We start from the raw sequence: 27,328 nt of genomic DNA on the forward strand, positions 1-27,328 counted from the left end.
CTGCCCACAAAGATGTACAAATCAGATGCCTCGCAGCACAAGGAAACAACTAAAACCCCCCTCGGCTATCAAGATATATTAATAACCTGTCATGGGAACATGACTATTAGCGAACAAGAAGTGGGATCCTTCAAAAATGGCTATGGATGGGTATTAAACACTGTCACTGTTCACTAATTTACATGCATGCCCTGCCAGATTACACTGATTTATAAAGCATGAGACTCCTTACTAGGCTCCTAGCAGCAAGCTAGGTAAAATCCCTGCTCCCACCTGGCATAGCAAGGAGAGGCTGAGGGATTTGGGCTTATTTAGTCTGCAGAAGGGAAGAGTGAGAGGGGATTTGATAGCAGCCTTCAAGTTCCTAAAGGGAGGTCCCAAAGACGATGGAGAGAGGCTGTTCAGTAGTGACAGATGGCAGAACAAGGAGCAATGGTCTCAAGTTACAGTGGGAGAGGTCTAGGTTGGATATTAGGAAAAACTATTTCACTAGGAGGCGGGCGAAGCACTGGAATGGGTTACCTAGGGAGGTGGTGGAATCTCCAGCCCTAGAGGTTTTTAAGTCCCAGCTGGGATGATTTAGTTGGGGTTGGTCCTGCTTTGGGCAGGGGGCTGGACTCGATCACCTGAGGTCTCCTCCAGCCCTACGATACTATGATTCTAGTGAGGGGGGACGACATCCCACAGTGTTCTAGCTGTGGTCATTACTGAATCAAGCTGTTTTCTTGTAGGGCCAGAGATGGGCTAACTGAGCTATAGCGAGTCTGTAAAAGTGAGTCAGACAACTTTTGCATTGGATATGGGCTTGTGTTAAAAAAAAAACCTCTTCCTAAATAAGAGGTTCTCAAAAGTAACTCCAACCTCTAGCACTGGTGCAATGAACTAATGAAACTATTGGATGGGTCACTTCACTCCAGGAGCCAGTGAAGCCTTATTCACCCCCAGAAACTGTGGATTTGAAGTGAAAAAAAAAAGTCAAATTAACAGGGACATATTTCACTACACAAGACAAGGGAACTTAGATATGGGCTATGCGCTATTTCTGCTATCTGTCTAACTCTGGTTTCCTTCAAGGACTCATTATGATGTATGGATTCAAAGATTCATTCTAAGATTTTAAAGCAAAAAAGCTCAGTAATTCTTGCACCAAGCTCCGAACTTCTGGTTGACCTACAGCATAATTTTACAAAGCCATACAATCTTGATTTAAAAGCTACAAATGATGAACAATCCACCACATAAGTAAATTATTCTAATGGTTAATTACCCTCACTGTTAAAATTCTGTTTACAATTCACTCTAGACCTCATTAATACAGGCACACACATACACAAGTTGGAGCCCTCTAGGGAAAAAATGAAAATTTGGAGATGAAGTTAAAATGAGGAAAGATTAAAGATGGTTCCCTACATTGAGAATCCCAACAGTCAACTCTGAACAGTGCACTTCAAAGCCTTTGCTATTATTAAGAGAAGATGACAATAACTGGAAAAGACAAAAAAATTCTTCCTACGTCACGGTGTGAGATTAACTGCTGGGCAGAAGGATATAATTTGCTCCCAGGGACTTTCAACTCTGAACTGTATGATTTCATCGGGACATGTCTATACATAGATAAACAAGAAACTCTTCTTGTTCTGCTTTTCCAGTACACAGACACACAAGAGATCATTAATACATTGCATAGAACATTAGCCAGAATCAAATTACAAAGATTGCTCACAATCCTCTTACTCCTAGGCAAGAGCTGGTTGCACATTGAGGTCAGGAAGAAATTCCTCCCAACATGTTAAAGCATTACACAGAGAGTTGCACATAGCTTCTTCTTTAGCAGATGGTATTGGTTGGAGGCAGACATGGGACATGAATCTAGAAGGAGCCTTGGTCTGTTTGGCAATTCCTAGGTTGTTTTTAGTACTTACAAAAAACTCCATTTTTCCTCCTCACCCCCACCCACAACTATATCTAACACTACACCAGAGAGAAGGGAGGCAGGCTTACTGGTGGTGGTGTCCTTAACAAAAAGGCTGATCATGTGACTCAAAGGCGGTCTCCTTTTGGTGATGGAAGACAGTTTTCCCAGTACTGTCTCCTTCACCATCTCATCAGTTGGCAGGCGGTACAGGGCCAAGTGATTCTCCTGCTTGAAAAGCTCTTTGGCACCAGGTGTAAAACCTGAAACATTAAAGTAAAGGGGAGAAGGATTAGACATAACCCAAAACAAAATGAAAGAGACCTCACCTCTGGCTGCAGTCATTCTGATACCTTCCCAGCAGCAGAAAGGCTCAGCCAGCAGCATCCACCAGAAATAGAGCCAGAGCCATTCTGTAGCCTCAGTGTGTGCTAACAGCCAGGCAACTGAGGTTAGGCTTACCTAGCTGACTTGTCTCCAGTCTCATGTGCATACACTTTGAGATCTATGATGAGACGCACCAAGTAAGAGCCAGCTGGTATTATCAGTGGAGTCCTTAGCATTCCTGATTCATTTAAGTGAAGAAGAACTATCAAGAAGAACAAGCATGGGACAAGAGGACAGAAACCCTCATATTCTAATCCTGGCTTTGCCACTGATTCCTTGCATGACCTTGGACAAGTTGTACAAGTTTCCTGTGCCTCCCACTTAAATGGGGACAGTGATACTTAGCTACCTCACACAGGTGGGATGCATATTATGAAGTACAAAAGATGTGAAGTGCTACATATTATCTATGGCTTACCACGGCTAGTTTCTCTGTAATACACAAACGATAAGCCTGAAGAGTAGCACTGAAAGACAGCAGAGGAGCAATTCACTCATTCTTATTGGTCTTATTTGTTTGTCTGGAAATGGGTGATAGGAGAGGAATCATGTGAGGATTACTTGTTGTGGTCCCTTCCTCTGGGGCATCTGGTATTGACCACTATCAGTAAACAGGATACTGGGCTAGACAGACCTTTGGTCTGACCCAGTATGGCCATTCTTATGTTCTTATGTCATTCTTTATCCACTGTGGGGCAAAAAGCTCTTCCTCAGCATTGCTGCTGTCCATAACCCTGGAAAAACTCTTAGCTGTATATGTCTCTCAATGACTGCAGCACCATGTCTGAACCTGTCAGCAGCGAACTCTTCAATGACACTAGCAACAAGGCTGATGTCAAACCTCTGGGCACTGACTCAAGAGAAGATCAGAGTCAGATCTAGCTAACAAAGAGGTACCATTCTGATACCCTCCCAGTATTCTGTCAGCTCAGTAAGACTACCATGAAAGCTTGCTCACATTTCTCAGCTGTCTTCTTGTTTGGTTCTTCCTTACCTATTAGCCTGGCGAGCTCACAGAGCCCCCAGGGCACATGGACAGGCAGCACGGCATTGTGGGTCTCCTGGAGGGCAATGTTGCAGAGGTGGTCTGAGAAGCGGCACAGACGCTCTGTCACACTGGTATTGCAGAGGTTGAGCAGCACATTCAAGCCCAGGGGCTTCAGGGAGGTTAGGTGCATCTGCCAGTTGGAGTCGTCAAACTGGATACAGGAAGGGTTCTGCTGGTCCTGGGACAGGCTGAGCATTTCGAGGTGGTAGTCACACACAAAGTCTTCAGCCTCACATGCGAGTCCCTCGCTGTCACCACAAGCCTGATCAGACATGCAAGAAAAACCTGGTTAGTAATAATGGACTGTAATTGCTAGAGATGCTTCAGTTCCCATCACAAGCTCAGGATCTCTTAGCAGATGAGATCATCTTCCCTGTTATTTCTAACTAACAATGGTTGTTATGGAGGAAAATTAAAGGAATATATGGTGGGAAAGTGACTACTGTAAAAGGCACAGGAGCTCTTCCAGAGAGATTAAATTACTTTCTAGTAACACATTTAGAAAAGCAAAGAGTAGCCGTCTGATCCCCCCCCCCCCCCACTGAAATCTGTGGGAGTTGTCCCATAAGTTGGAGTATAGTGTAGTGAGGCAGCTGCCCCACTCTGGTCAGATGAGGCAGGTTGGAGAGAGCACTGGCCAATCAAGGAGAGGGTTGTAAGAAGCCAATTGGAGGACAGCTTGCTGGGGCAGCCCTGGTTATAAGGAACTGCTCAGCAGAGCAGTGGGCAGTTGGGTCCTGACCAGGGAATGTGCAGGACTGGTTTCCAGGAGGTACCTTTGAGAAACCAGTGCTGGGTAGTCTCGGGGAAGCTAGAGAGAGTGAGGCCCTAATCTGACACCTGCCAGACTACAGGTCTTGACACAAGGACCAGGGAGGATGCAAAGGGTCGCAGGAGAAGTGGCCCAAGGTATAGGAGGCAGTAGAGGGGGAGAGAAGGAGGGCAGGATAAGGCTCCCACCAGAGGAGTCCTGGGCCAGGACCCAGAGTAGTCAGCAAGCCTGGGTACCCCCCTTCCCTCTTACACTACACCTTGCCATGAGAGAGAGTGGCCTATATAGACTGTAGCTTGTCCCTGCAGTGAGTGGCTAGAATGAGGCTGTAGTTGGCCTCAGTGGCAGACATGAGGCTGTGGACTGCTAATAGCCCCGGATGGGGGAGTGATTGACCAGCGTGGTGGGCAGTGTCCCGAAGAGGACACCGTGGTCCTGGGAGTGACGCAGGCCCAGAGTGAGAATGTGGAGAAAGCGCAGAGCATCAACAGATGAGGCACCAGCCAGAAAGGGGCACCCTGCTGAGAAAAGAGCTAATTCCTGGTGTGACCAGCAGGAGGCGCCGCAACAGAGAGTCTCGACCCTATTACAGGAAGCATGAACAAACTCAGAAGACTAGATCAATCCTACAGTTCTTTCCCTGGTTAAGATGAAAGATGGTTTGAGGGATAGGAATGAAATCTCCTGAGAGGTGGTGGTGTATAACATCCCCTAAATCAGTGGTCCCTAACCATTAGAGGTGTGGCCATTCACCTGCCGGGCAACAGAGGGCGGAGACACTTGTGGGCACCCCCCCAAGCGCCGCGCACCCAGGGCCGGCGCCCCCCCCCCAAGCGCCGCGCACCCAGGGCCGGCGCCCCCCCCCCCAAGCGCCACGTACCCGGGGCCGGCGCTCCCCCCAAGCACCATGCGCCCAGAGCGCGGACAGCCAATTCACAGTGCTCCCAGGGCCAGCGCTTACAGTGCGCCATGTGCCCGGGGCCAGCTCCAGCACCATGCACGCGCCACGTGCCCGGGGCCTGGCCAGCCCCGAGCACTTGGCGGGCGCACACAAATGCCCCCGAGGGCGCCATGGCGCCCACGGGCACCGTGTTGGGGACCACTGCCCTAAATGCACAAGAACATATGAGTGTGTCATCATAGACACTAACAACAGGTACCTCCTTTAATTCTGTTCATGAAAGAACTACCCTTCCCAGGGGAAAGGGCTTTCAGTAAATAGATGCTTTTCTTCTCTAGAAAGGGACATGTAGGCCATACCAATGGATGTGCAAGGGGAATGAAGCGAAATTCTTCCCCGACTGCTTCCCCCTTACAGTTCAGCTACTGAAGCAGGCTACACTAGAGACAGTCAGACATTTGCCCCAGCAGAAAGCACATCTTTGTGAGCCCTGCTTAAGCACCAAGCCTATTACCAGCCAGCTGACATGGAACGGTGGGGATCTAACTGCAGGGTAGACATACCCATAGGGTCCTAATTTGTCACTGGAAGATATCATGCCAGATCTCCCTTTGCTTACATTGGGGTAATTCAGCAATAAGCTCCACTGAAATACGTGGAGCTACAGTGATACGAATTCAGAATATCTGAGAGCACAGTCAGTACACACGAGTCGCAAGTATTACCTGTCAATTAATATTTAATGAATACTGAATTCAGTTAATTTGTCCTTGGGGTTTTTTTGCTTTTGACTTCACGAATTAGTCACAGTCCATTGCTGGTTTTGTGAATGTATTATTTAGTATTTGCATTATCCTAGCATCTCAGCTTTATACCTGGCATTGTTCTACATCTGCCACAAATGAAGACTCGGCATTCTACAAGTAAAATATCCATTACTGGTATTTGGTATTCAAGGTCACAAACTGGCACCCTGTATATGGTTTAAAGATTCTGGTCCCAGTCTGATCACATGACATTTTTGATACTCATTATTCCATTTTCTCCTTTCCATAGAATTCTGTGTCAGTTTCAGGATTTATGTCTATTTCTTGACTGCTTGGGGATCAAATATTCATGAATAATCAACTACAGTAACAAACCAAATTTGAACCATATATTTAAAAATCTGTGTCATTCTCTGGTATGCAGACCAAGGATATTAATCTATTACTATAAATCATGAATGATGTAGAGAAAGTGAATAGAGAATTATTATTTGCCCCTTCACATAACACAAACTAGGGGTCACCAATGACATTAACAGGCAGCAGGTTTAAAACAAATGGAAGAAATACTTCCTTATCACAACACACAACCTATGGAACTTGTTGCCAGAGGATGCTGGGAAGGCTCAAGTATAACTGGGTAAAAAAAGAGTTAAGCAAGTTCAAGGAAGATAAGTCCATCAAGGACTATCAGACAAGATGTGCAACAATGCAACCCCATGTACCAGGTATCTCAACTTCTGACTGCTAGAAGCTGGGACTGGATGACAGGTGTTGGATCACTTAATAAACTGCCCTGTTCTATTCATTCCCTCAGAAGCACCTGGCACTAGCCACTGTTGGAAGATAAGCGGACAGGGGACTGCAGACAGGGGAGTTGAAGAGGGAGAGCAAAGCGACCCCACCGCCGAAGAGGCTACCCGGTGAGAGTACAAGCTGTGGTGTGAGTGTGTGCCTGTGCCTGACTGTTTGAATTTTACAGATTGAAGTGTGAATTGAGAGTCTGATTCCAGGTGAGTGCTAGCAGTTTCAGTTTCAGCTTCTGTGGCAGTTGGGACTGAGAGCCTGCCATTGTTCCCTTGATTGCCTCTGATTAGCCTCAGGCTCAGCCTTCCCCTGTGTGACTCAGAAGGGGGCAGGCCTGACCTAGGCAAGCAGGCTTTAAAAAGCCAGAGCAGTGCGACCAGGGGAGCGAAGCGGACAGGGGACTGCAGACAGGGGAGTTGAGCAGAGGGAGTGACTGATGGTGATGAAGACCCGAAGCGCTCGTGCCAGTACTTCTTCTGTCTCCTCCACCTGTGCCTGTATCCAGACAGAGAACCTGAGCATGGATGCCTCTACCCAGGTCCTGGTGTGGTCTTGCTGTATTTGTGGCTTGCAATTTCCACTGAGTGATCTCCAGGCTGGGGGAGACAACCGTTGTGAAAGGTGCCTGCTGGTGGAATCTCTCAGGCAGCAGGTGGGAGAGCTACAGGAGGAGGTGGCCAGGCTGAGGAGCATTCGAAGCCATGAGGAATTCCTGGACAGCATTCCTGTGGAGTCCACGGAGGTCACTGTCCTAGGATGTGGGACTGTTGACCAGCCACTTATGGAGGAGGCAGTGGTGCAGGGTGAGCACTGGCAGCTGGTTACTTCCGGCAGCAGGCAGTGTTCCACCCCTGCTCCTAACCCTCCCACTGTGTTGTTACATAACCGTTACACTTTACTTTCAGCAGGAGACAAGGAGTCACCCCCCACAGTGGAGGAGACCAGGCCTTGCACCACCAAGGTTGAGCAGTCTCCTGCCACCACTGCGAGGAGGAAACGTAGGGTAGTGGTGGTTGGAGACTCTCTTCTGAGGGGAACGGAGGCACCCATCTGTCGCCCTGACAGCTCATCTCGAGAGGTATGCTGTCTGCCAGGGGCCCGTATTCGAGATGTTACGGAGGCATTGTCGAGGATTATCCGGCCCTCTGACTACTACCCCATGCTACTCATCCACGTGGGCACAAATGATACTGCCAGGTGTGACACTGAGCGGATCAAGTGTGACTACAGGGCTTTGGGAGTACGGGTGAAGGAGTTTGGAGCGCAGGTGGTATTCTCTTCTATCCTTCCTGTCAAAGGTAGGGGCCCGGGCAGAGAGAGGTGCATCCTGGAGGTGAATGCCTGGCTGCGACGATGGTGTCGCCAAGAGGGATTCGGCTTCCTTGATCACGGGGTGCTCTTCCAGGAAGGACTGCTTGGCGGAGATGGAGTTCACCTTTCCAGGAGCGGGAAGGCCTTGTTTGGACACAGACTGGCTAACCTTGTGAGGAGGGCTTTAAACTAGGTTTGTCGGGGGCAGGTGAGCAAAGCCCACAGGTAAGTGCTGCATGTGCGGGACTGGGAGATGGGTTGGAAATGGGGGGGACTACGGCCTATAATGGCAAGGAAAAAGGAGGGTCAGGGAACAACAGGGAGGCAAGATCAAATCAGTATCTTAGATGCCTATATACAAATGCGAGAAGTATGGGTAATAAGCAGGAAGAACTGGAATTGCTAACCAATAAATACAACTATGATATCATTGGTATTACAGAAACCTGGTGGGATGGGACGCATGATTGGAATGTTGGTATGGAAGGGTACGGCTTGCTCAGGAAGGACAGACAGGGAAAAAAGGGAAGAGGGGTTGCCTTGTACATTAAAAATGTACACACTTGGACTGAAGTGGAGATGAACGTAGGAGATAGCTGTGTAGAGAGTCTCTGGGTTAAGCTAAAAGGGGTAAAAAACGAGGGTGATATCATGCTAGGAGTCTACTACAGGCCACCTAGCCAGGTGGAAGAGGTGGATGAGGCCTTTTTTAAACAATTAACAAAACTATCCAAAGCCCAAGATTTGGTGGTGATGGGGGACTTTAACTATCCAGACATATGTTGGGAAACTAACACAGCGAGGCACAGGCTATCCAATAAGTTTCTGGACTGCATTGGAGACAACTTTCTGTTTCAGAAGGTTGAAAAAGCTACCAGAGGAGAAGCTGTTCTGGATTTGGTTTTAACAAATAGGGAGGAACTAGTTGAGAACTTGAAAGTGGAAGACAGTATAGGGGACAGTGATCACGAAATAATAGAGTTCATGATCTTAAGGAAAGGTAGAAGGGAGACCAGCACAATTGAGGTAATGGATTTCAGGAAGGCAGATTTTGATAAGCTCAGAGAACTTGTGGGTAAGGTCCCATGGGAAGCAAGACTGAAGGGAAAAACAACTGAGGAGAGTTGGAAGTATTTCAAAGGGACGTTGTTAAGGGCCCAAAAGCAAACAATTCCGCTGTGTAGGAAAGATAGAAAATATGGCAAAAGACCAGCTTGGCTTAACAAGGAGATCTTGCACGATCTCAAAATAAAAAAGGAGTCATATAAAAAATGGAAACTAGGACAACTAACAAAGGATGAATATAAGCAAGCAACACGGGAATGCAGGGGCAAGATTAGAAAGGCAAAGGCACAAAATGAGATCAAACTAGCTACAGGCATAAAGGGAAACAAGAAGACCTTTTATAAATACATTAAAAGCAAGAGGAAGACCAAGGACAGGGTAGGCCCACTGCTTAGTAAGGAGGGAGAAGCAGTAACAGGAAACTTGGAAATGGCGGAGATGCTCAATGACTTCTTTGTTTCGGTCTTCACCGAGAAGTCTGGAGGTGTGCCTAACGTAGTGAATACAAGCAGAGAGAGGGTAAGTTTAGAAGATAGGATACACAAAGAACAAGTTAAAAATCACTTAGGAAAGTTAGATGTCAGCAAGTCACCAGGTCCTGATGAAATGCATCCCAGGATACTCAAGGAGCTGATAGAGGAGGTATCTGAGCCTTTAGCTATGATCTTTGAAAAATCATGGCAGACAGGGGAGATTCCAGAAGACTGGAAAAGGGCAAATATTGTGCCCATCTATAAAAAGGGGAATAAGAACAACCCAGGAGATTATAGACCGGTCAGTTTAACGTCCGTCCCAGGGAAGATAATGGAGCAGGTAATTAAGGAAATCATATGCAAACACTTGGAAAGTAATAAAGTGATAGGGAATAGCCAGCATGGGTTTGTGAAGAACAAGTCATGCCAAACTAATCTGATAGCTTTCTTTGATAAGATAACGAGCCTTGTGGATAAGGGAGAAGCGGTGGATGTCATATACCTAGACTTTAGTAAGGCATTTGATACGGTCTCGCATGATATTCTTATTGATAAACTAGGCAAATATAACTTAGATAGGGCCACGATAAGGTGGGTGCATAATTGGCTGGATAACCGTAGTCAGAGAGTGGTTGTTAACGGTTCTAAATCCTGCTGGAAAGGGATAACAAGTGGAGTTCCTCAAGGGTCTGTTTTGGGACCCGTACTATTCAATATCTTCATCAATGATGTAGATATTGGGATAGAGAGTACGCTTATTAAGTTTGCAGATGATACCAAACTGGGTGGGGTTGCGACTTCTTTGGAGAATAGGGACATAATTCAAAATGACCTTAGCAAGTTAGAGAAATGGTCAGAGGTAAACAGGATGAGGTTTAATAAAGAGAAATGCAAAGTGCTCCACTTAGGAAGGAACAATCAGTTCCATACATACAAGATGGGAAGCGACTGTCTAGGAAGGAGCATGGCGGAAAGGGATCTAGGGGTCATAGTGGACCACAAGTTGAATATGAGTCAACAGTGTGATGCTGTTGCAAAAAAAGCAAATATGATTCTAGGTTGTATCAACAAGTGTGTTGTAAGCAAAACTCGTGAAGTCATTCTGCCGCACTACTCTGCACTAGTTAGGCCTCAGCTGGAGTACTGTGTCCAGTTCTGGGCGCCACATTTCAAGAAAGATGTGGAGAAATTGGAAAGGGTACAGAGAAGAGCGACAAGAATGATTAAAGGTTTAGAGAACATGACCTATGAAGCCAGGCTTCATGAACTGGGCTTGTTTAGTTTGGAAAAAAGAAGATTAAGGGGGGACATGATAGCGGTTTTCAAATATCTAAAAGGGTGTCACAAGGAGGAAGGAGAAAATTTGTTCCTCTTGGTTTCTGAGGACAGGACAAGGAGTAATGGGCTTAAAGTGCAGCAGGGGAGGTTTAGATTGGACATTAGGAAAAAATTCCTAACTGTCAGGGTGGTCAAATATTGGAATAAATTGCCAAGGGAGGTGGTGGAATCTCCCTCTCTGGAGATATTTAAGAACAGGTTAGATAGACATCTGTCAGGGATGGTGTAGGTGGAGCTTGGTCCTGCCTTGAGGGCGGGGGGCTGGACTCGATGACCTCTCGAGGTCCCTTCCACTCCTATGATTCTATGATTCTATGAAGATATGGGGATAGATAGTTAGATCCCGTATGGCCATTCTCATGTACCACATAGGCATGTATGCCAGATCTCTGAGGGTATGTCTACACTACCCCGCTAGTTCGAACTAGCGGGGTAATGTAGGCATACCGCACTTGCAAATGAAGCCCGGGATTTGAATTTCCCGGACTTCATTTGCATAAGCGGGGCGCCGCCATTTTTAAAACCCCGCTCGTTCGAACCCCGTGCAGCGCGGCTACACGGGGCACAAACTAGGTAGTTCGAACTAGGCTTCCTAGTTCGAACTACCGTTACTCCTCGTGGAATGAGGAGTAACGGTAGTTCGAACTAGGAAGCCTAGTTCGAACTACCTAGTTCGTGCCCCGTGTAGCCGCGCTGCACGGGGTTCGAACGAGCGGGGTTTTAAAAATGGCAACGCACCGCTTATGCAAATGAAGCCCGGGAAATTCAAATCCCGGGCTTCATTTGCAAGTGCGGAATGCCTACATTACCCTCCTAGTTCGAACTAGGAGGGTTGTGTAGACATACCCTGAGTCAAACCAGCAGCTGGTCTAGCAGAGTGTTAGCATCACCAGGATGATGATGAAGAGGCTTCTCACAACCTGTTCTCTTGTGTACAGCTATCAATAGTGGTAACTAAATCATCAGACTTCGAAGCTGGCCGCTTTAAATGAGCAGCTCCCGTATCCCATGGAAAAAGGAGAAAGCCAAAGCTGTGGGAGCCAATGCTGGCTGTAATTTGTTCTCCAGAGAAGGTGTGTCTACCAAGTACCTCTCATTATAATGTGATTTTGGCTAGAGGGCCATCTTCCCATACACAAGGCCAGCAAGACATCGAGTATAGATTCAGCTGCTCTTTTTCTTACTTAAGTCATACACATGTGTTAGATTTCGTCATCCTCTAACTCAAATTGTGGGGAAGCAGGGATTTTTCTCCACTTGACACAGTCCGTCCTACAGGTCAGTGAGAGGCTGACTGTATCCACTTTTGCGTACCTTACCTGGGTTGTCACCTCCTCGCCTCCATCCGTGTCTTTGCTGAAGCTCACATTGGACCCTGATGGATGCTTGCTTCTGCTGTTTGGCTTTCTGTGGAGATGGACATCAGAAGATTTTGGGGTATCACTAGGCCAGTCGTTTCTCTCCTGTTCATTGGCAACGTGGACCAAATCCATCATAGGACCAGAGAGCAGAGCATCTCTCTCATGGGGCTACAAGAGAGCAAGGAGGTGAACAGTGATGAGTCGCTCATGGGCCAGAATGGGAAATCCTTTACTGATTTGCACGTTGCCAGACCTGTTCTACTCAGGGATGGATTTGGATAGCTGAGGACAGGGCAACCTCTGGCCTCTATTGAAGAGGATTGGACAGGATACTCTTTGGAGGACCTTGTCCTCACCATTCCTTAATCATTCAAGCAATGACATTCTCCTCTAGGAGCTCAACACTTGCTCAACTACAGCACTACAAATCCTGCCAGATCATGAACTGAAGATAGTTGCCTGGCCAGAAGTGCTAAGGCTGCCAGCCAAGCCATGCGGAAAGCAAAGTGTCACTTCATTGATGACCCATCCCTCACCTCCTCGTCGATTTCTGGGTGGCAGAAGGAGTGTGTGGAGAGCTCATCCGTCAGGTCTTCATGGCTATCATTAGGGGCTTCCACCTTCCCACTGAAGAACAGAACTGTCTCCGGACTGGGATTTGGCCACGATAGTATCCCCTGCTTGTCTACACAGCAAAGCACCTGTAACATCCCAAGATAGCCCGCAACACCCCCCAAAATATAACACCCAGTGAGTCGATGTCCTAAAATATATATTCACAGAAACAAACAGCACAGAGGCCCAGTGGATTTTCAGATACAAATTTAGACATAAGTCCCTTGTTAAGCAACCTCCTTCTTGAGAGCACATTCCAAAAGCACTCCCACAGGTACTGAGCACAACTTGATTCCATCTGAATTAATGGTCACCTAATGCAGGTTTCATTTTTGGACCTATTACAACTAAGTGTGAAATACATGAGCAGGACACAAGTAATGTTATCTGTTCTACAGATTGGTACACGAAGGCCCAGAAAGATCAAGAGGTTTTTTTTCTAATGTCATCAGCAGATCAGGAATAAGACCAAAAAATATGGCCTGGGTTTAAGCTACCAGAACACAGTAAATGTCATCTAAACCACTGCTTTTATTGGAAGTGTGCTTATAAGAGAACAGGTGCTCATTTGGTTTAAAGACTACTATAGTTAGGCTAACACTTTTGCTGTCACATGGCTGTAATTCATGAAGTGTAAAAAGCAGAAAATAGATGAGAGCTTAAAAATTGGATGGGAAAAGGCATCGAATCCCAGTGATAATTGAACCTAGTGATATTCTAAACAAAACAAGTTCTCAGCCTTGAACACAGCAGTTTCCATTGCTTCACACCGAAAATCCTGGAACCTTAGTATACAGATGTCTAGCTCTTATACAGAGCTTTTACTCTTGAGATCTCAAAGCACTTTACAATAGAGGTCGTAAGCCCCTTTCAAACACAGGAAACTAGAAACCCCACAAGAAGCTTTACTCAGAATGCTGTGAATGGAGCCAAGTGTCCCATTTAGGTGTCTTCCTTGGGACAACCTAATGATACTCACAGTGACAGATCCCAGGCTGTGAAGTAAGCTGGAGGTGAAGCTGAGTGTTGGAGACTTGCCTTTTAAAACACACAGAAAGTGGCTCCAGATACAACGTAGCATTTCCTGTCAGAGAAGCAGACGACAGGTGACAATTCGCTGGGGAGAGCCTAAGTGAGGAAGGGGGAGGAAGGGTGTGTGAAGCCGACAAAAATGCTTACACATTTGAGCCAAAGAGACCCTGTGAAATTATCCATTGCAGTGGCACGAGACTAAGTGTGAGTAGGCTGAAGTTTCTGAAGGCAAGGGCAGTCCCCCTGCTGAATGCAAATAGAAAGTATGTTCCTTGGACAGGGATTCTGCTGGGACCATCACAATCTTCCCAGGAAACAAAGGTGTGAATGCTGAAGGGGTTTCACCTCTGGTAAGTTGAGGCTGACTCTTGGATTTTTTATTTTTTTTTACTAAACAATATGCTCAGATCCTTGGGTGCTCTAGCACACACCTATTAAACTCATTTCCAGATGGGACAACTGAGGCACTGTGGTGTAGTGACTTGCCCAAGGTAAGCAGTGTTCCCTCTAGGCTGTGGGGCAGCATATCTTCACAGGTGATTAATCAGCCCTGACCAGTCAGCTAGCTCCTTGCCTGGAGCCCTCAGCCTCTGACTGGATGGGGCTTATTAATCACCTGTGAAGCTGTGCTGCCCCGCAGCTTAGAGGGAACAATGAAGGTAAACTGGGGAGTCAGGAGTCTGGATTCTATCTCCTGCTAGAACCACCATACCCCCCTCCCATGTAACTAAAAATCTAATCTATGAATAACTAAAGGAAGGTCTTCATGGGGGAAAATACTACAAATTAACTATGCTACTATCACAAACAATCAGTCTCCCACAGGAGTACTATCCCAAAACAGAGGCTGGATGAAAGAAGGCGAACACATATGGACTCATCTCTGTAAATCTGGGCTCCAGTCCCAGCCTCAGAGCTGTATGTTTCTTGTTCCCAGCTGAACTCGGTCTGCATTTTGATGGAGAACAGCAGGCTTTAAATGCATTCCTGGATTACTATCACCTTGCATGCCTTCTATGCTTGAACTCCTCCAGTGCTCAAATACTATGTTGACTGACAAAGCTAGACAGATTAGATCTCACCCATAGTTGTAGTCACAAATGCAGAACAATATTTAATTTAAAACAAATAGAAGAGGCCGTGTATATTCCAGACACACTCACAGCCAAGGCCTTTGCACAAAGGGAACAGAGCCATGCAGCCAGGGAGAGGACCTCAAGTTCCTACTTTTGAACTGCTCGAGCACTGAATTGCAGAACTCAGCTAAGGGATGAACTGGCACAGGAAGGTTAGGAAATGTCCAGAGACAGTGATGTGAGTGTGAGTGAGGGCTAGCAGTGGCATGGGTAGACTGAACCAGGGGACATTTGGGGATGTCTAATTAGCTGTGGAAATCCCTCTGTTTTCCCACAGACATGGAAATCCTAATGCCAGATTAGGCAAGGCAGTATCTTATCAGGGTGATGTAATTTAGAGAGGGGCTGGATCCAGGCAGGTCCTTTAAAAGTTTGTTTCCTCTGGTTTGGGAAGCATTAGCGAGAACACAATATCATTAAGCTTGTGACGCAGGATCAGGATTTCATCCCAAATGACCCACTTTCCTTTCTTTGTATTTCACCTCTGCCAGGGTGCCAGTCTTGCTGCTACTTATCACCCTGTTGACTAGTTTTGATTGGATGAGGGTTGTTTGTTTTTAATTTAAGTTAAATTCTGCCCCAGCCTTCTACCAGGTACCAGTCTTTCTTGACCAATCATTTAATCTGTGGTGCAAGAGCGACCAAGAGGACTTGAAACAGACGTGTTCTCCAAGACAGAAAAGCTAGGTTCCAAAACCTCAGCTGAATTCTAATTTATGACATTTGGAAGGGTAAATGGGTCACATTTAGCTAAGTCCTGGCCAGTGGAGCAGTTTCTACATTAGAGGGTTTATGGGAAAGACATACTACCTGCAAGCAGAGCAGAATAAAGCAGCAACAAAAAGTGGCAGCAGGCTTCTCACACCAGCAGCAAAGAATCAGGGACCTGACGCTGCCCGCAAAGGGACAAGGGAAAGGATCTTATAGAGATAGCCATGAAGTAGAAAGAGAATGGAAGACTAGTAAATAACAGTGATAACAGTACCTGAGAAGATACCATCTCTGTGTAGCTGCTGAGTGTGTCCTCTGAAAACTTATTCAGCTGTAGCAAGAGAAAAAAAACAGTTACTATCAGGGTGCTCAGAAAAGGTCCATGAGACGTGTCCCTCCCTGAATATCATTTCTTCTGGCAGGAGAAGGGAGGGATCCTGTTCTCTACTGCCATACCAAAAGAGACCAGTGATCCAACCAGGACTGTGTATTTCATATTATTTATGGAAAATGCTTATGAATATGAATATGCATAACTCAAATATGCTTTTGTAAAATAAGTCTTGTAAGGAATCATTGGGAAGCTTGTAATCTGCTGAATGTGCACATTCTACAGGGTGAACCTCTGGAATCTGGGACTCCCTCTTCAGGCAACATCCATGGTCTGCCAGGACCATGGACATTGCTGGATCAGAGAGCCCCAGTACCTGGGAGTGCAAACCCTGTCCCTCGGGAGCCCCAGCCAGGTGGGGCAGCAGCGAGGCCGCCAGCAGCAAAAGCAGGGCAGCTGGCAAACCCAGGAGACAAGGGGATGGCCATGCAGACTGCTGCCAGAAGCTCCCCAGGGCCAGCCCGGGGGCAACTAGTGGCAGCTGCTGGCCAGGGCAGGCTGGTTTGTTGGATGCTCCTGATGAGCAGTTTTTGTCAGGGGTGCTTGCTGCCCCCTGTGATCATTCAACAGTACAACTGTGCCTCCTGCTAGACCCCTTCCTTTCCGTTTTACGCGAAACAATTGAATTTCAGGAACATCCCATGGTCCTAGAACAACCAAACCTGACCTTGCTTTAAGTTAGGATGAGAAGAAGCGGCATACCAAATTTAGTGGTCCTAACTCTTATTTAGGAGAAGTTATTGGACAAACTGATTCATGAACAGACAGAAATACACGTTTCTAAAACATATAGATAGATTTGTGTGCATGTATCGTTCCTGTATTTGAAGTTAGAAACATGAAATATAAACCTATTTACTAATCTAGACATGCTAAGTGAAGGCCATTAGTAGTACTCAAGGAACTTAATGACCTAATACTCAAGACAATGACCTGTGAAGTTTTGCTTTTACTGTGAATAGTCTTGCCTGGTCTTGCCAAAACATGTAGCCAGGTCACCTGATGCTGGAATCCATTTTGGATGCTATATTTTTCCATGTAAAGTGTGAAAGAGTTTAAACTGAACACAAAGGATTCCCGCCTTGGGAAAAATCTATACATAGGCAAGGAACCAGACAACAGGGATTGCTGCCAGATACCAAGACACCCCTGTTTATTATCCAGTATGTCTGCTGCAACTCAACATTAAGAAAAATCATAGAGTTGGAAGAGACCTCAGGAGGTCATCAAGTCCAGCCCCTTGCCCAAGGCAGGACCAATCCCAACTATCAGGCTCAATTTGGGAGATCTCCCAGCTTGTGAGGAAAGATTATTAGAATTACTGTTAGAGTAAGAAATTGCATGTAACAAATTTATTTTTATTTTGCTTTGTAATTTACTTTGATCTGTCTGCTATTACTTGCAACCACTTAAATCCTATTTTTTATCCTTAATAAAATCACTTTTGTTTATTAATAAACCCAGTGTAAATAATTGCTACCTGGGAGGGATAATAGCTGTGCATCTCTCTCTTTCATTGATAAAGGGAGGGAATAACTTATGAGCTTGCACTATATAAAACTTTATGCAGAGTAAGATGGATTTCTCTGGGGTTCTGGCCCTCTTGGAGCTGTGCACCTGGGTGCTATGACAAATCCTTTTGAATGAGCCTTCCCAGCGCCGAGTGGATTTCAGTGTCTGTGTTGCTCTGCTGTGGGATGTGATCCCAACTCTGTGCCATTGCTGGGGGAGGTCAAAGGTTCTGGCTCAGTGGGGTGCCCCAGAGGGCAGGAAGGGCTTAGTGGTATTTCAGCACATCATGTGACCGTCTCAAGGTGATCTCTATGATCAAACCCTTTACAACATCAAATCCAGTATACTCTTATCTCCAGCGGTCCCTCTTATCATTTATCTGATAAGCATAAGCACAAGGCTTGGTGCCAAACAGGACATGGATGAATGTATATGGCCCCTGCCCTGCAGAGCTTACAGACTAAAGAGATAGATGACAGCAGTTAGATGCACCTGGAGACAGCTCTTTCTTAGGCTGGTATTTTGAGGCACAAGAAGGCAGAGTTTGAATAGACCCAGACTGGGTGAAAGCAGGGAGCTTTAAGAAGGGATTTCAAAGATGGTCCCACCTATAACACCAGGGATGTAGACGAAGGAGGCAGAATGAAGTGCGCTGTAAAAATGAAAGGACAGAATGGAATCATGCAGAAAGGGAGGGAAAATTACAGATGACAATTTCACAGCTCAGTGTGTTGCATCCAGTGAGGGAGAATTCTCATCTTGATAAAAAGAGGAACTGCTCACAAAACTAAAAAAAAAAAAAGCAGTTGTAAGTGTAAATAAAAGAAAGTCTTGGGCATTAACACTTCCAATTGAGCCAATTTCACAAAGTTCAAAACACACAGGAGCCAAACACCCAGGAGAAAATTTACATAGAGAAATGTGAATGATCACTAGGAAGTGTTTAATAACATTTTAATTAATATTCAAAAGGCCACAATCAAGGAAGAAAGGTACACTGGCTAGAAAATCAGTCTGGTTTAGAAAAGAAGTGAAAGCAGCAATAAAAAAATAAAAACAGTACGTAACAGATGGAAAAAAGAGGAAACTGACAGCAATGGATCAAATTAGAAGCTAGAAACTGTAGAAAGTTGAAAAGGAGATGAAGAAAACTATAGCCAGCAGAGTTACGGACAATAAGGAAGAGGTTTGGGGTTGTTTTGAGTGAAGCATATCAAGAACAAAAGGAACCATGACAACGATATCAGTCCATCACTAGATGGAAACAGGTAGAAACTGTAAACAATAACGAAGAAAAGGAAGAAGTGTTAAATAAATATTTCTGTTCTGTATTTGGGAACAAGCCAGATGACGTATTCATATAAGAGGATCGGGAGAGCAGCAGAGGAGTTTACTTGAGGACATCTCCAGGGCTGGATTCAGAGGGACCACAGAAACCCTGGAGGGACTGAGGAACACTCCCCTGATAATGATGGCCTCCCAGCAGAGAGTGGGGTTTTAAGGATGATATACACAGGATATGAGAAATGGACTATGTTTGGGATTTTTGTTGGGGAGTAATCAATCAAATTTTGGTACTAAACTGGCTCCAAGGAGGGGCATTATTTAAACAAAAGAGCCTGAGTGGATTTACAGGAGACTCTGAAAGGGGAAACTGAGACAGGTGTGTGTGTCATGGTGCAGAAGACTGTTCCAGGCAGTCCACTCTGTAAGTGCATGTTACAGGACTAGATGAATAAAGAATTCTGAAGGCAAGGGTTACATCTATCAGCAAGGGTTTAGGGAAAATAGACCCTGCTTAACTTGATATAATTTTTTATGACATTACAAGTTTGGTTGCTTAAAATAATAGCACTAGTAGTAGTGCTGGTACAGCAAACATTGTTATTAAGAAACTAGAATGATGCAACACCAATATGGGCACACATTTAATGGATTAAAGGCCTTAAAAGGTAACTGTACACAGGCAATTATTATTAAGTGCGTATTTCCAATGAAGTCTCGCAAGGATTGGTTCTTGGCCCTATGATATTTAATATTTTTATTAATGAACTGGAAGAAAATGAAGTTCTTTACTAATAAAGCTGGTAATGTCACAGATTGGAGAGTGCTAAATAATTGAGAGGACAAACCACTAACAGAGTGTTCTGGATCACTTAGTAAACTGGGCATAAGCAAACAAAGTGCATCTCTCAACATGGTTAAATATATAAGGCATATATTCAGGAACAAAGACCATAGGCCACACTTAGAGGCTGGGGGACTCTAACCTGAGAAGCAGTGACTCTGAAAATGACTTGGACATCATGCTGGACAGCCAGCTCAACATGAGCTCCCAGTGTGATACTGTAGCCAAAAGGGCCAATGCAAATCTTGGATGCATAAACAAGAATTCGGAGCAGGAAGGTTTTATTACCCAGTATTTGGTTCTGGTGCAACCACTGCTGGAATATGGTCTCCAATTCTGGCACCAGCAATTCAAGAAGGATGTTAGAATTTGGAGAGAGTTCAGAGAAGAACTAAAAAAACACCTTTGGTAGTTAAAGACTTAAGGAACTGTGTTTATCTTATCAGAGGAGGGGTATCTTGATCAGTCAATAGGCAGCTTATATTGGGAACAGAAATTTGAATGTTCCATCTAGCAAACAAGGTATAAGAAGATACAATTGCTCTAAGGTGAGACTAGGCAAATCTGGACTAGAAATAAGGCACAACTTTGTAACTATGAGGGTAAATAACTATTAATGCCATGGTTTCTGGTGGATTCTTCACAAGCATTTTTTTTAGATTACATTTGTATGTTTTTCTAAAAGGTGTGTTCTAATTCAACCACATCTAGGTGACTTGAAGCTGGAATTAATAAAGGAAAATCCTATGTACTGTCTCACGTAGGAGGTAATACTAAGATACTTATGACCTTAAGATCTATTAACTTGATGGAAGGGAAAAGGCAGCCATGGGGGAAGCAGAGAGCAGAGTTATGTGGTCCAGCTGGCAGAGGGGAGAAGGGTCTTAACTGCTGCATTCTGAATGGCCTACAGGGAAGAAAGATGGGAATAGGGAGGTCAAAAAAGAACCCCAGTCAAGATCAGAGTGACGAAGGCCTGAACAAACTTTGTGACTGTAAGGCAGTGAGGGGCAACCTAGCCCAGTGAGTGGGCCGCATGAGTGATCCTCCTTCACCTCAGTGGGCTGGCTAGATTGTCATAGCTGCACTTGCGCACCTAGAATTTGTAGAGTGCGCTTTGGATGCAAAGGGAGCGCATGGCTCTCACAATGTTGTGCGAAATCAGCACATGCCTCATTTCAAGTGCCCTTGCTTTTAAGCGCGTGTCCTTTTGGTAATACCAGTAGGAAAAAAACCTACATGGAATCTGGCAACCTGGCACGTGGATAACGGTAAGCAAAATGTCTCATGGGCCACACATGGAACCTCAATGGCCCGCATGTGGCCCTCGGGCTGCAGGTTGCCCACCACTGCCGTAAGGACATGAAGGAAGGATCGTATCTGAGATGTCATGAAGAAAGAACTGGCAGGATTTGGTGAACTGCTTAGACATGTGGGGAACAGAGATGGGGACAGAAAAGGACACACACAATGCAAGAGTTTGGGTGACAGAATGGAGTGCCCACAACAATGACCCAAGGAAGACAAGGAGCTCCTGTTTCATCATGCCTAAGATGAGTGATGCTGACAGTGAGCGGACAGAGGGGGAACCACTAAAAGAGAAGGCGAGGGAGCATTTAAATCAGGAGTGGGCAAAGGGCCTTCTGTGGGCCAGATCTGGCTCGCCAAGCTGGTGGATCTGGCCCGTGGCCACCCTGCTGCTCCCCCATCCCCAGGCCAATCAGGGCCTGGGGGCAGGAGAGCACACGAAGTCTCCTCACCCCTGCAAGAGCACACGCCAGCTGTTTTAAAACAGCCAGCTTTTATCTCCAGCTGCCTTTGGCAGGAGGGGGAGCACACAAAGTCTCTTGTGTCCTTTTCCCACTCTACAAGGGGTGCTCAGCAGCTAGAGAGACACGCTAGCTGTTTTAAAACAGCCGGCGCGGCGCCTCTCTCTAGCCACTGCATGCTCTTCTGGGGCGAGGAGACTTTGCGCACTCCTCCGTCCCTAGGGCCCTGATTGACCTGGGGGCAGGGACAGTGCATGAGGTCTCCTGCACCTAGGTGCCTAGAGGGGACATTCTCTGTTTTAAAACATCTGGCTTTTCTCTCTAGGGGTTGGTACAAGGGAGGGAGGGAGGGAAGGCGAAGACTTCTTGTGCTCCCCCGCCCCAGGCCAATCAGGGTGGGGGGAAAGCACAAGAAGTCTCCTGGCCCTCCCCCTTCTGAAGTGGCCTCCTTTTAAAAATTATTGCCCACCCCTGATTTAAATGCAACGAGCATAGTATCTGTCTCATTCTACGCCAGCAAAAGATACAAGTGACCCTCTCTGACTTCCGAGTCAGTTCTGTATACCTTGTAGGGAGAAGACTGGGCACCATGAGAACACTGAGTCCCAGGGAGGACAAGGAAGAGGTGTTAGTAACTTTGCCTAAGACAGAAAATTAACAACAGGCATTTGAGAGGAAGAGAAACACACCACAGTGCATCTGGCTAAAGCCAGACCAGGAGCAGGTGGGAAAGGTGTTTTCCAATATCCACTGAATGATTCAGCTTATACCTCAGAAAAAACTCAGGATCAACCCTGCCAGCCTCTTCAAGGAAAACTGCTAACCCCCATCTACCCTTATGGAAAATACCCTCTCCTCCTTAGTCCCTGTTCCACTCAGGTAACATCCTTGTAATCCAACCTCCAGCACTTCAAGTGGCAACTCCCACACCTCATGGGGAAGAATTAAATCATGCTAGGAATTATTAAGAAAGGGATAGAAAATAAGACACAGAATATCTTACTGCACCTATATAAAACTATAGTACGCCCACATCTTGAATACTGTGTACAGATGTGGTCTCCTCACCTCAAAAAAGATATTTTGGCCTTGGAAAGAGTTCAGAAAAGGGCAACTAAAATGATTAGGGGTTTGGAACAGGTCCCATATGAAAGCTGGGACTTTTCAGTTTAGAAAAGAGGAGACTGAAGGAGGATATGATAGAGGTATACAAAATCATGAGTGGTGTGGAGAGGGCCAATAAAGAAAAGTTATTTATTAGTTCCCATAATAGAAGAACTAGAGGACACCAAATGAAATTAATGGGTAGCAGGTTTAAAACTAATAAACGAAAGTTCTTCTTCACACAGCGTGTAGTCAACCTATGGAACTCCTTACCAGAGGAGGCTGTGAAGGCTAGGACTATAACAGAGTTTAAAGAGAAGCTAGATAATTTCATGGAGGTTAGGTCCATAAAAGGCTATTAGCCAGGGGATAGAAATGGTGTCCCTGGCATCTGTTTGTCAGAGGCTGGAGAAGGATGGCAGGAGACAAATCGCTTGATCATTGTCTTCGGTCCACCCTTTCTGGGGCACCTGGTACTGGCCACTGTCAGCAGACAGGCTACTGGGCTAGATGAACCTTTGGTCTGACGCAGTATGGCCGTTCTTATGTTCTAATAGCAGTTAAAAGAAGAACAAAATGCAGCTACTCCCATTCACTCAAAGTCCCTTTGTTTGCCTACTGCATCACATTTATCTCAATTTAAATGTTTACTAGAGAGTACAACTGTCCATCAGCTAGCCCACACACCCTGCCTTCAATGGATCTATTTGACTGTGGAATAAATTACAAGAGAAGAGCGTAGGCCAGTTGAAACTGGGCTAGACACAAAACTGGGAATTTAGATGGAGTAGTTGAGGCCCAACAGGGTTGCCCAACTAATTTTTAAGAGTCTATGGATTAACCTGATTGTGAGAGGAATGCAGGGGGCAGTCCACTCAAGTCTACCACCTTCTCTGCCCCTCCCTCTGCACACAATGACCTAAGGTGGGGAAATACCTACCAGTGAGATGGACGAGGTCTTACTCATCTGGGCTAGGACTCTGGCTTCTCCACAGGCTGTAGCAAGAACCCATAGGACAGGAAAGAGCAGTGGAAGGATGGGCAACACACCATTCACCTGAAAAACCAACATAGGTCACCAACTAGACACAGCGATGAAGCTAGAACTGAGGCCTATCCCAGGACCTCTCCTTCACCACCCAGACACAGGGCAATGTCAGGAGCAAGGGAGGCAATTTGGGAGGTTTGTGAAAAAGGGAAACTAGCTGCAGTGTACCCTTTGGTTAGCAGGGAGATTCCTTTACCTGCAGCTGAAGAAGAGTGTACTGCCAGGATGCAATTCCAGGAGCCACAAAAATGAAGCGCACAGCATTGGTGATCAGGAAGCCAGCCTGTCAGTTAAACAGAAGAAATCCCTCAGCAAGCCACCACCACTTAGAATGAGAGAGTTTCCACTCCCCTTAGAACTGCCAGCCCTGGAAAATCCTGGAGGACAAAGCTGGTTTGTTATTGAATTGCTAAATCTCCTCCCCCCATCACCTTCCACCCCATCTTATTATTACTACATCTTCTTATAGACCAGTGGTCTCCAACCTTTTTACACCCAAGATCACTTTTTAAGTCTCAGAACAGGCGAAGATCTACCGTCCCGCCCCTTCCTTGAAGCCCCGCCCTCTCTATTCTCCTGTCCATCACTTGCTATCCCCAGCCCTTATACACTCTGTTAAAAAGTTTATTTTTAAATTAGGCAATATATAAAATTAAAATCACATGTTTATAGTTATGAAATAAATGGTCTGTTTTTAATTCATGCTATTTAAATGTCAAATGAAGCATTTACAATTATACATTGTTCTCTGCTATTTTGTAAATCTAAAATCAAGTATTGATAATTATATATTTTTTCTTCCAACAACAAAGTCTCAGTGTGACACCTGTGACTGAACAGTATCTGCCAGTGTCTTGAAGTCTGAGTTGTAGTCTGAGATTGCTAGTCGTATACAGTCCATCAGATGGGAATCTGTGATCCTGCGCTCAGCCTGGGAAGCTTGCTCCAGCACAGCTGGAGCTAGATGCAGCCTCCTTGGGCTGAGTTCAGGGCAGCCGGGCTGGAGGGAAGAGAAGTGGCTGCCCGGCCAGCTGGCCATGGCACTCAGCTGGGGTGCACCAAGCTCCACGTGGGCAGGCAGAGAGGAGAAGCCGCTGATCAGCTGGAGCCTGGGGCAGCCTCTTTCAGCTGAAAGCCACAGTCAGCTTGCTGGGGTGTTTCAGCCCTCCCAACCTCCCAGCTCCCACCATTCCTCGCAGCTACTCACCTGTGTTGTTGCTCAGTAAATAGCTGCTCCTCAAATGAGGAAATCTAATGTAAATGTACTGCGCAGGCGCGCAGTTCAGAGAGGGCTCAAGAGCTACTCTTAGAGCCCCTGAGAGCTACCGGTAGATCACGATCTACTGGTTGGTGACCACCGTTATAGACTGTTCAGAATCTTCACTCCACTTCTCTGAGTTACCCAAACTGATCGTAGGGGTAATGACTGGCTGGCACTTCTCAGGAAAGCCCACGGGTTCTTAACTTCTCCTGGGATGTTCCTGGCCTGCTCTTTTGGCAAAGTTGGAACAATATTGGTCATCAACAGCAATAGCTTGAAAGTCAGACCTACCAGTACAATAGGAACAGCATACTTCAGCATCACTGACTGCACCGTGAACCTCTCGTTATCCAGAGCTGTCACAGGACGTGACAGAGCCATGTCCAGACACCACCTGAAACATCAAGATGGGTTAGAAATCCCAGCCCCTGCCACAATAGCCAACAGTCCCAAGGTCTTAACACCAACTTCTTCCTCTATAATCTTTTTTGTTTATCATGATCAGAATAGTGTGTCTACCCTGATTCATGATGGGAAACTGGTCATTGTTTCAGAGACTCACATCTAGGCATTCTATACTATTAGATTTGTGCTTAATACTGGAATAAATGTAATGAAATCCCTTTGACTCCTCAGCAGGCTGACTGCAGCTCTCCAATCTACACCTCTGGTCAGAGTTAAGAATGTAAAAGGTTAACTGGTGGGGGCTGGAGCAGTTCCCCACCTGCTGCAGGCTGGTGGCTGCTCCAGCGCTGCAGGATCCACCATGGTCAGGGGCGTTCAAGCACAGATGGAGCAGCCCCTGTATGTGGCGAGCCCAGGCATGTCACAGGCAAGGGCTGTTCTGTAGGGCTGCTGCTCCCCCGCCCCCTCCCCCCCCACACACACACTCCCTCTCTTTAATCAGTTAACTGGTTAAACATCACGTTTAACAGGTTAACCAACTGAATGGGATTTTACAACCCTAGTCAGAGCACGTTCAGAGGCCTACATCTCCAGCTGACCAGAAGGGTCAATGATGTTACTGATTAAATCCCAAGAAGAAATGGTACTTGCAGAGAATCCTACCCCCTCAAAGTGGAAAAAATCAAGTCATATGAAAGAGTATTTCCCACTCAGTTTCTAAAAATGGCTTTTGCCTCCCTGCTGAATCAGATCAAGTAACAATGAAACACCTGCCTTATGCTGTCTGCAGTTCTCTCACTCTTCCTTCCTTTGCTCAGCCATGAATAAGCATTTAATTTCTTAAAATTAAACTGTCCTAAAAAGCAAAGCAACTATGCCTGCAGGTTAGCATTCTCTACAGATCCATCTTTTATGTCCATAATTCACAGATGCCACCTCTGGTTAGAGAATTGACAACTAGCCTTGGCTTCTGAGTTTGAAGCAGAGATTTAAAAAAAATAGAAAGGAAACTCCAATCCCCATATAAATGGGGCCAAGTACACGGCTTGCTACCAAATGTATGAATTCTCTTATTCCCCTGCCACCACCATGTATCCGTTTGCAGGTGAAGTGCAAAACTAGCATTTGGAGAATATGGCTTTGTACACCCATCTGATCTAGCAGCTGCTGAGAACTAGTGAAGGAGTCCAGTGAGTGCCTGATAGCTCTAGTATTCCCAGATAATGGATACGAAGTGATACCATCTATCTGAAGCCTCCTGTACAGAACTGGCAAAACTCCACCCTTTCTGCTACAAGAACCAAGCCAGCCTGCACAAGCATGAAAAGTGGTATTTAGCACACCTGACATTGTCAATCACTGGGGTCTTTAGGACACGAAAGAGACGATACAGCTGAGGATTCTGAGGTCCCTTCTTCACTTCACCCCTTGGGGAAGGTGGAGGAGAGAAAGGAGGAAACAAGTCTCCTGGCTCCAGAACAATGTGTTCATCATCCTGTTATCAAATTAAGAAAGAAAAGACAGAGGGTACAAAGGCTGCACAATCAGACAACTCAATGGAAACCTCCTGAAAGTCATTAGCGCTTTATTACAGCAGAATTCTGTTCAACACAGGACACCTTTCCTACACCGTTCAAACTATCAATGCTTTCAAATTCATTTGCAAAATTGCTTCACTGAAAGTGAAGCAGAAACACACACATACCACAGAATGCAACACCCACTCCTCAGCATAACCATAGCATGTATGCACACTTAGCGTGCCAATTAGGTCAACGTAATTATGGTGCTAAAGTGTATGAAAAATTCCCCTCCCCGAGCACCATAGTGATGCTGACCTAACCACCTTTGTAGGCACAGCTGGGGGTGATAGAAAAATGCTTCCATTCACCTAACTATGGTTGCTTAGGGGGGCAGAGCTCTTACAGCGATGAAAAAAATCCCTTTCATGGCTGTAGGAAGCATCTATACCAGGGCAACTCAACTTATGGCCGCGGGCCTCATGCGGCCCTTTGTTTGTGGCCCACAGTGCAGTTTGGGTTTACATGGAACTCAACACGTGGCCGGGAGCCAA

General features: G+C 45.9%; 1 protein-coding gene across 3 annotated transcripts in view; it reads right to left on the reverse strand.

Moving 5' to 3' along the window:
- Positions 1-27,328, reverse strand: part of TMEM94 (transmembrane protein 94) — a 122,093-nt gene that overhangs the window by 26,821 nt on the left and 67,944 nt on the right. For all 3 annotated transcript variants that reach the window (XM_075903686.1, XM_075903687.1, XM_075903685.1), the window contains 10 exons: positions 26,598-26,749; positions 25,141-25,243; positions 23,785-23,871; positions 23,481-23,597; positions 15,911-15,967; positions 13,737-13,841; positions 12,679-12,843; positions 12,101-12,310; positions 3,294-3,609; positions 2,002-2,175 (listed from right to left, as the gene is read on the reverse strand). In XM_075903686.1, the coding sequence (XP_075759801.1) occupies positions 2,002-2,175; positions 3,294-3,609; positions 12,101-12,310; positions 12,679-12,843; positions 13,737-13,841; positions 15,911-15,967; positions 23,481-23,597; positions 23,785-23,871; positions 25,141-25,243; positions 26,598-26,749 (1,486 nt within the window). The remainder of the gene's footprint in view (positions 1-2,001; positions 2,176-3,293; positions 3,610-12,100; positions 12,311-12,678; positions 12,844-13,736; positions 13,842-15,910; positions 15,968-23,480; positions 23,598-23,784; positions 23,872-25,140; positions 25,244-26,597; positions 26,750-27,328) is intronic.

The sequence above is a fragment of the Pelodiscus sinensis genome, chromosome 20 (genome assembly GCF_049634645.1).
Source record: "Pelodiscus sinensis isolate JC-2024 chromosome 20, ASM4963464v1, whole genome shotgun sequence".
In the NCBI taxonomy this organism is placed as follows: domain Eukaryota; kingdom Metazoa; phylum Chordata; order Testudines; family Trionychidae; genus Pelodiscus; species Pelodiscus sinensis.